We start from the raw sequence: 10,298 nt of genomic DNA on the forward strand, positions 1-10,298 counted from the left end.
GGAAAGAAAAAGAACCATCTGGAAGATTTACTGACAAGAGTGACTATGCTGTAACTAATCATGGCATATGCTAATGCACCCCACACAATTCAACAGGTATGAAGAGTTCATCAGCAAATCTTAGCAAGGTGGGGCATTTCCTTGTGTGACATAGAAAGGGACCTGAAGACCAGTGGCTCTAGATAAAGGGGAGAGTTTTTCAGATAGAGCTCAACCTAGAGGTTGTTTTCTGCCTGCCAAACCAAGGCCACAAAACCTCATCCACTTTGGTGACAAAAAGGGAAGAAGTCATTCCCCAAGGTTAATAAGCATATAGAGGGGAAAGTGTCACTTTCTGTATTCGAAGAGTTTGCAATGACCTGAACAGGTGCTGCAAGGCAGACAGGCCGATGGGGATGTAACTAGAAACTGATACCTTCGAGTCTGAACTATACACTGTTACAGAGGGTGAGACTTCTCCACACTTAGTGTATCAGCTTTGGCATGAGGGAATGGCAGTAAAGATATATATTAAAAGCTAGGAACATGGAAGAAAAGGTGGTCACTGAACCAGACCCCGATATGGTAGAGCTTGGGCTGAAAGTACGGCAGAGACCCTGCTGTAGCCACTCTTGGCTAAGGGTCTCACGCACGCTTCCACGTTGAGGCCAAATTCCCACCAAAACTTCATTGTAGTTTCACATAAACATTACCCATAGTTATAACAGCATGACATACTTCTGCTTACATTGTATACTTGTTTATTCCATTCCACTGTGCATATTCAGTCCTAATATCTTGAGTCTAGCATCTGCCCATGAGAGAAGGGGCAGAAATAGTAGAAAGACAGGGCAGAATGAAGCCTCAATGGGGCAAGTCAAGTCCACATCCGTAAAAAAAACAGCATATACCTAACTACCCCATGTGTGGAAGACCAAGGACACAGGTCGAGGTCAGGGTTACAAAGCTTGATGGCATCAGAGCCTACATGGAAGACAAGCAAGTTGGAAACAAGCAAAGATAGTGAGAGAGAGAAGAGGAAGAAGAGATTCCAAGAGAAAGCCTCAAATGCTGTCAGGTTGTTGTGCTTCTCCTTTAAAGGATGGCTGGTCCAGAGGAGCAAAGAGTTTGACTTGGCTGGTCTAGAGGTCCAGGGGCTTAACAGAAAGTTTATCCCTCCTATTATCTTAAAAAATTCCTGAGCTGAAAGAACCCTTTCAGGTGTCACTAAGGAGAGGATCAAAAGTGGCTGGACCTAGTCATCATTTGCACTTGAGATACCGATGCCCAGAGAAGATGGGCAGACCAGGACAGCAGTCTCCTCCCACCCTCAATGTCCCTGAGCTGGGGAAGTGGCAACCGTGAGTTACCACATTGAGGAACTGTTCTCTGACAGGAAAGGGATTCCTCTACAAACAGGTGTGCCACCAGCCCCTAGAGATCCAGACATAACCTGCAGGAAAAGATAAGCTGGGCAGAGGCTGGGATAGCATCTGCTGGCTGGACTAGTAAGTGAATCAGGCTGCAGACATGGACTGGGCATCAAGAGGAAGAGAAAGAGACTTTTAGAGACTCTAAGATCACAGTGGCGGCCTAAACACAAATCTTCCACCACATCCTCCAAAAATCATGCAGACCGAAAAGGACGAAAGGAAAAAGCTAAACTAGTAACAAGGTGCCTATATGTCCTGGTTTGCCTAGGACTATCCCAGGGTATAAATGCTGAGGATAAGTTAATGCCTGCTAATGCTGAAAAGCCTTTTGACCAAATCCCACACACATTTCTGAAAAACTCAGTAAAATCGGAATTGATGGGTGTTCCCGTAACATGATAAAACATGCGTACTTTTGCCCTAAAGCTAACATTTTACTTAATGAAAACCACCAGAGGATTTTCCACCAAGATCAGGCACAAGACAAGTATACTCACTGTTTCCACTATTATTTAACATTGGTGGTTTTAGCCAATGCAATCAGAGAAGAGAAAACAATTAGAGGCTTAAGAATTGGGAGAGAAGATCTACAATTTGGCAGATGACATAATATGATGAAAACTCAAGGAGATCAAGAAGAAAATGAACAAAACAATAAAAGCATTCAATAAGGTAGCTGCTATCATGTTAACACACCAAAAAAAAAAAATCCATAAGCAATCAATGAACAAGTAGGAGACATAATGGGAAATTCCATTTACAAAAGCAACAAAAACATAAAATATTTAGAAGTAAACTTAACAAGAAATGTGAAAAATCCATAAGAGTAAACTCTGAAAACTCTCCTGAGACAAGCAAAAAAACAGACTTGTAAAAATTATATTTCTTGTCAGTGAAGGATAATATCATAAAGAAGTCAATTGTCTTCAATTTAATATGTGAACATAATGCAACTCCAATAAAAATACCAAGATGTTTGTTTCTGTAGCTAGATTCTGAAGTTGACTGTAAAGTTTATATGGAAAAACAAATGCACAGGAATAGCTAAAACAGAATAGCAGGGTGTGCAGGAACCAGCCCCGCCAAGTAATAGAGCATACATGAAGCCACCAAAAGAAAGAGTGTGGTAATAACACATGAATAACCACAAACACCATTGGAGAATACCATGAAGTCTAGAAGTATCCAAACATATGTGGAAACTTAGAACATTATAAAGGTGGCAAGTAAAACACTGGGGAAAATAGGATGGTTTTGAAAAATGATATTGAAATAACTGGATTTTTATTGGGGAAAAAGATAAAATTGGAACTATATCTCATACCACATACCATACCAAATGGATCAGAGATCCAAATAAAAATAAATCCATATAAGAACCAGAATAATATATATTTATATATATATATACATACATATATTACATGTATGAACATTTATCTAATTTTATAAACATTGTATATATGTTAAAAAATTTTAATTAAATATATTTTTGTAAAAGGAACACAGGAAGAATAAAATAGGAATTATTGAGATTAATTACCTCAAAGCAGTGGGTGGGAGCAGGGTGGAGTGGACAGGATGAGAGCAAGACGTCTCTGAATTTACCTGTTTACATGCTTTTAGTTTTGAACCATATGCATGTTTCACATACTCAAAAAATAAAATTAAACTAAAAGGATTAAGATAGGACACTAAAACCAGCATATACACTGAAACAAATGCCTCTAACACTATATCAAATTGATAGCAAAACCACATTGAGAAAATAGTTAATTCTTTTTGAACACAATACTCTGTACACATGGAGGACTAAATTCTAAGAATAAAGAACTGCAAAGAAATTTTTTTTTGATTTTTAAAAGAAACTTATTTATTTTATTTATGGGTGATTCCAGGTCTGAGCAGGAACAGTACAAGGTGAGCCTGGGACACTGTGTTGTGTCAGAAGTCTAGGAAATGCTCAATGACTACTGGGGTCCTGTTTAAACCCACCAAGAAGTGACTTGTACTGATAACTTGTGACAATTTGAACATGAAAAAGATTCATAATGGTGATGAATTATAGTGCATTGAAGTCCATAGGAATAATGTTCAACAAGAAAAAGAAAGAGAAAAGGGGAAGAGGACAGTCTTTTTCTAGAAGAATGCAGCTATTAAATGTAGGAGGAATTCTGGAACTAGAAACTCAGTACTTTGTAACCCCCAATGCAATAACTGATTCAAACATGGATTATGAACAAATATAAAATCATTGGGTGGGGCTTCCCTGGTGGCGCAGTGGTTGAGAACCCGCCTGCCGATGCAAATGACACGGGTTCGTGCCCCAGTCCGGGAAGATTCCACATGCCGCGGAGCGGCTGGGCCCATGAGCCATGGCCGCTGAGCCTGCGCGTCCGGAGCCTGTGCTCCGCAACGGGAGAGGCCACAACAGTGAGAGGCCCGCGTACCGCAAAAAAAAAAAAAAAGAAAAGAAAAATCACTGGGTGAAGAATTATTGGGGTCAGGGTGTTCCCACCATCTCAAAGTCCCACCCCTTCTATTATTTACTAATTACAAAGGCAGGGTTTTCTCTCTACAGTGCAGAGATCTAGCTGTTGCTTCCTTAACCAAGTGATCAAAAGCAGCAACATCAACCTTGAGAGAGACCGGGGTCATGTGCCTCCTGGTGCACTGCACTGAAAGATACATACGCAACGTTACCTCTGAGGCAATCCTGACAAAATTCTCAATTTGCATCTGCTCAAGAGGAAACAGTCAGATAAATCCAGAAAATGGGACATCATGAAAGACGAATGGCTTACGTACTTCAAAACTGACAGTGCCACGCAGAGAGAAGGCAACATCGAGAGAGAGACTGAAAAGGGACAAAATCCAACACAGTGGCTCCTGGCTTGGAAAACAAGAAATATAAGAGATACTTGGGAAACGTTGGAATACAGGCTGTGTAATAGATGATGCTATCAAATTACCACCCATTTCCATTCATTTCTTACCGTTCATGTTGTTGTACTGTGATTATGTGGGAGATACGTGGTGTATTTAAGGGTGAAATATCATGATATTTATATTAGTTTTTAAATGAATCAGAAAAAAGTTATGTACACAGAGATAAAGCAAGTAGGGCAAAATGTTAATTTATGGATCTAGGTGAAAGGTGAGATGTTTTTATTGCACTGTTCTTTCAACTCTTCTGTGGCTTTGAAGATTTTTCAAAAGAAGGACTGTGAGAGCACAAGGGTGGTGATGAGGTGCAGGAAAGCAGGACTAGGGGAAGTGAGTTGTGAACCAACCATTCAGATAAACCTGGAGGAGGAGCCTCCTTTCCTGGGGGCAGGGCTCCTTCAGCCAGCAGCCTAGGATCCTGTTCCCCTTCCTGAAGGCTGCCCTGCACACTCAGGCTTGTCCACTCTGAGACCCCACAGCTGCGTTGAAAAGCAGACGCTTCTGCCAAACTGATAGCTTGATGACACAAAGAAAAGTTTTGGAATTTTTTTGTCTTCAAATGGACTGAGCTGGCTAACGGTTGATTGGCCTCTGTCAAAGAGAAGGTCTTGGAAAATCAAATCAAATAAGATAAAATTTATCTTGCTGTTAAAACCCAGTTTTCTCAGATCTAATCAGGCAAACAGCCCGCAGCTTCATTTAAAATCTCGCCAAAATACCCCCATATTAGCTGTCCCAAAGAGATGCTGATTCCTGGTCTCACAGCCATCCTGGCAACAGGACTTCTGGCCCATGGCTAGCAATCCCCCTCCCGTCCTGTGGGGGGTGTGCAGGAGAGCCACCAGCCAGCGCAGGACAAGAGAGGGACTGTCTTTCCTCCTTTCAGTAAGAGCGATCCATCACTCTTACAACTCACCTTTCAGAGAAGTCGAGGTTTAACATGCAAAACAGAAGGGCAGCATGTTCACTGAATTATTCCTAGATGACGGAAAGCACGGGCAAAGTTCTGCTACGGGAGAATGGCTTGCTTGTCCTTTGCTTTTTCTTTCAGGTCTAACTTCTTCCCGACTCAGCCTGACTCCATCTAGTGTCAGTTTTGGAAACTTGAATTGTGCTCCCTTCTGTGCAGAGAAGCTCTGATGTGATACATGCTGAGAACAGTCCGCTGCACACGGTGGGGGAATAGATGGGGGTGGGACTCCCGTCCAGCCATTAACTCCCAGCCACCCGCCTCTCCCCATCCTTCATCCGTTCCTTCCCTTCCTCCTCACCCTGCCTTCCCCCTGCACCCTTCACATTCCCTTTCCTGTACTTCACTCTCGCAGTGCTTACTGTTGAATGACTACGGCAGCCACCTCGCCTGGATTATGGAAATCTCCTCCTAGAGCTCCAATGTATCAAAATAATTCAGAACATCCAAACATACAGAGCGGAGCTGCTCTCTAACACGATCATATGTAGGAACGTAAAAGCACAGTGACTGTTCGTTCAACAATGCTTTTGAATTGGTTTGCTTTGTATTGTTCACAGCAGAATCTTCACACACACACATGTGCGTGTCAGGCCTTCATTTTGAGTCATCACATAATCGCCTCCCCTCCCCCCACCAGCACGCACATATGCATGTACACATGGACCAGGATTAAGCATTAGGCATTGTGAAATCTTTCAGTTTTGTGAATTCCATGACTAAGATGTCCCTGAATCAGGGTTTGCAACAGTTCTGGAAACTTCCAGGGGCACTGGAGCTTCCAAAGCACGATGCCTTAACCCGAAGTGTCCTCTGATGCGTGTGGGCGGTTTGGAGGGTCGAGACAGCATCGCTCACCGTGGGTGGTGAGATCACTCTGCCAGAATCTCTGCCTGTCCACTCGATTGTTCTGACACAGGACCAGAGCTGGCCACAGCAGCCCGCAGCCGCACGCCAGGGTGCCTCAGTCACCCAGCAGAGGGCCCCTGAGACCATGCTGTGGGCAGAGTCTCCGCCCACATCCATTCCAAACTGACCCCTATCCTACATTCCCCACTCCAGAGACCCCGAAGGCCCCCAAAGGTGATGCAGGTTCTGAGCCTGGGGCTCATCTATGCATTCCCAGGTCCCTTCACCCCTGCCATCAAGAGCTAATCCTCCTCATCCTTGCAGACTTAGTCTATTGCCTCCCCTGACCCAGGCTGCCAAAAGCCCTGTTAGAACCCCTGGTAAAGGCCGGTCTGCCCTGATTCTATAGTGGGAGAGCAGTCAGAGTGCTGCCCTGGGTGAGCTGGGACGAGGATGCCCTCCTGGCGAGCGGCGGCAGCTGCACCCTCAGGGAACCCGTCGTGACACCAATCCCCCAGGGGCTGGAAGAAGGTAAAGCTGCCCAGGGAGAAGGGCCCTTAGGGCGGGGCAAGGGAGGGGCATTGGCTGACTTGGAATTCTACTTTCCTACATGAGTGGGTCATGGATTTGGTGACAGTTGGGAGCCGCTCAGCGTGTTTCTTCTGGAAAGAGAAATGGGACAACTTAGCCAGTGTGAGTCTGGGTGTGTGTGTGAACGTGTGCGTATGAGATGGGACACATGGCATCCGTGGTTACCCCAGCCCCAAAAGCCCCCAATTCCACCAACATTTCCAAAATCCCCCGGAGCTGAGTACCTAACCCCTCTGTGAGAACCCCGGGTGCAAGAGGAGGTAACACTGCCACTGAGAGGACGGCTGTGTGGCCACCCCAGGACCTGGAGACCATGCCTCCCAGGCCTCCCAAACCTAGGACAACCACTTGCTGATTTTCCTAGGACAACGTGGGTTTACGCCTATCATCCTGACACTATTATTAGTACAGTAATGTCTCTTCTCCACTCTCAAAAAGTCCTGATTTGATGATAAGATACATGGTCACCCTAATCACACCTGTCTCCCCCAGTCCAGGCCCCTGTGGGGTGGCCAAACAGACAGTAGAGGGGGAAGACTGGAGACGGGACAGAAAGAGACAGAGAAACAATGAGCGTCAGAAACAGAGAAAGGAAATGCTTGGAGATAGAGTTGATGAAACATGCTTTAGGGCCTCATGCTCAGAAATCAGTGCCAGGAACTGGAAAGTCTGAAGGAGGGCAGATCCTTCAGAAAGTGAAGGTCTTGAAAAAATCCATTTCCAGCTCATCCCCAGGGCATCCCCCTGACGGCCGCATACCACACATCCATCTCTTCTCCATCCACAGATCCACCCATTTCTTCAAGAGATGCTACTTTGTACTTACCAAGCCCCAGGTCCCAGGGAAGCACTGGAGGAGGAGATCGTGCTTTGCATCCCTCTAAAAGCCCACCACCCTGTCTCAGCCCAGACATCTGTCCTGAATGCCAGACACTCACTGAACATCTCCTCTACTTGGAAGTCTCCAGAAGCCTCAGACTTACCATGTTCAAAAAAGGTAGTCACCAAGACACACACCCCCAGCCCACTGCCCACACCTGCTCTACCACCTACTTCCCAGAGGGCATCCCCCAGCTAGGACCTCCCCACCCCGACAAACGCCGGCTGTTCTGGATTTACCTGCACCTTCACTCAGCCTCCGGGGCTGGCTGCCTCATTGGTATCACTCAGATCCTTGCTCCAGAGGCCTTTGCAGTAGCTTGCAGCTCTCTGGGTGCAGAGCACTCCATATGATACAAAAGAGCAAGTGCAAAGGTCCTGAGGTAGGATTGTCCTTGGAGCACATAGGCTCTATGCAGAAGAGTAGTGTGGCTGGGTGGTAGCAGGGAAGCCAGGTAGCTGGGGGCAGAACACATGTGGTTTCCCAACTGGGACATGGCAGGAGCTCGGGACATGATCCTGAGATGCACTGGGATGACTCTGAGCAAGAGGTAGGGCAAAATCTAACCCACAGTGTGGAGAAGGGAGCCCAGGCTCCCTTTGGCTACCATACCCTGTGGGCTCCCCACTCAGATGACACCTGCCCACTGCCCAAAGGAGGGGAGATCGAGAAGAGGGGGCTGTGTGGTGCATCTTAGATCCCTAGGAAGAGTTTCAAACTGGAGAAAGGAGCTAAGATGTCAGGCGATGGAGCAGGATGGATAAAACAGGAGGGAAAATACCAGTCACAAGTTGGCAGCGACCTTACCTTGGAGTTCTCTTCTTTAGCTCGATGCTGTCTAAACAGAGAAAGCAGGGCATTAGGAAGGGGGCCCTGCGATGGTGATGCGGCTCACTCAGTGCCAGGCCAGCAGGAGGGGTCGGAGCCACCTGACTTGGGCACTGCTGAGAGGCTCCCTGGGTTGGGGTCACTGGAGGGGAGGTGGTCTTGGGCTGAGTGCTCTGCCCCCTCCCCTTTGGCACGGTCGCAGCTTCTCCATCTGGTCCCTCACTGAGCCCTCTAGCTCAGCACACGGGTGAAACTGAGGCTTCCCCAGAGACACCGCCCACCCACCCCCGCCAGTGGCTTCTCTCCTCTCCCCTCCTTGCAGATCCTGGGCTCTCTTGCCCTTAGGAGATCTAGAACATCTCCTGCTGTGTGATGAAGAGCCTTTTCTCTCCCCTCATATTCCTAGTGATACAAAATCAACGGCAAGTAAAGTTCTATGACCAACGAAGTTGCTTGTGCAGTTGGACACGCTGGAATCTCCTGAATGCTGTCTCCTCCTCCCTCTGCCCCCCTCTGCACATCTTCACAGGTAATAATCATATTTTCCAGATACATGGTGAGGGTCCTTCCTCCTCATCATCTGAAAAACTGCATCACCATCCCATTAAGCAGTCTTATACAGGGAATGGATTTTGAAGGTCCCACCTTGAGAGAAAAGGGGTGCGAATCAATGTTACATTTTGCTGTCAAAACATCTGCATGGGATGCACCTCTCCATGGCTGCCACGGCATGTGGAGAGCCACGCTGGGTTCACGTAAGCCCAGCTCTGTTTGGATCATGATGATACGCTCAGCGCTTCTCAGTGTAGGACTTGCCCAATTTATGAAAAAAGTGCAACTTGGCCCAGGTAGGCAGGGCCAGCCACACTTCCCACCACCCACCCATGCCAGCAGCAGCCTCATCACCTCCCGGGATCTATCTCATCTGATCACACTATGTGAGTAAGAGAATAGAAATTACTGTCTGAAGCCAACTCAGCTCCCTTTCCCACCTTTACTGCAGGAAAGCTGATTCTTAGGAATCTCAAGAATGACTAAATGGAAAAGTACAGAGAGAGAGAGAGAAGCAGAGAGAGACAGACAGAGACAGAGACACAGAGAGGTCGCTGCATTTCTTTTCAACCCATGTTTTTTATTCTCTCTCCAGCCAATGTTGCCCTCAGAGCCTCACGCCAGGTGACTGGCCAGGTCATGTCTTGTCTCAGGCAAAGGCAGAGACGGGGCTGAGCATCATTTCCTTACCATTGAAGCCCACGTTAGTGCTTCTCTGTTCGGAGGAATCATTATCAAACAAGTGCTTCCTGATCATGCAGATCTTCAGGGCCAGGAAGCTGGCCGATGTGGCGAAGCCCACAGCAATCCCAATGGTGGCGTATTTGATATCTGAAGGGCAGGGAGGAATTGAACAAGGAGCTTCAATCAGTCACCACACGGCAAAGGTCTTCCACAGCTCCCTTTACATCAGGATGAAGTTCAAAGTCATTCACTTGGTCCTTAACGTTCCACAGTCCAACTCACTGAGGCCGGTCTGTTTTTCCACTCTCCTGGGAGCACATCCCTTCCCTCAACCTCCACCCACACACCATCTCCTCTTCCTGGAACTCCATCCATGGTCCCTTCAGCTGTGGAAATCATTCCCGAGTGGCTGATGGCTCATTTCTCTGGCCTCCTGTAGCCTTCCTCACTTATTCTTTCATCAGTTCACTTGTGGAGTGTGTGCTGATTGCCTGCTCTGCTGAGCGCTGAAGGCAAATGAATGAGTCCCTGACACCACCTTGAGGAGCCTGTGGTCAGCAGCGGAAGACGAGAGCTCACCTGAATG

At 46.8% G+C, this 10,298-nt stretch overlaps 1 protein-coding gene across 1 annotated transcript; it reads right to left on the reverse strand.

The window, feature by feature from the left end:
* Positions 1-257: 257 nt before the first annotated feature.
* On the reverse strand, positions 258-10,087 carry TMEM273 (transmembrane protein 273; the record flags this gene model as incomplete). The annotated part of the gene is made up of 3 exons (XM_082672947.1): positions 258-370; positions 9,719-9,859; positions 10,060-10,087. 3 exons carry the CDS (start codon positions 10,085-10,087, stop codon positions 258-260), a joined length of 282 nt encoding a protein of 93 aa, XP_082529073.1.
* Between the last annotated feature and the right edge of the window lie 211 nt (positions 10,088-10,298).

Source organism: Grampus griseus, assembly GCF_964374135.1.
Source record: "Grampus griseus genome assembly, chromosome: 16".
NCBI classification, from domain to species: Eukaryota; Metazoa; Chordata; class Mammalia; order Artiodactyla; family Delphinidae; genus Grampus; species Grampus griseus.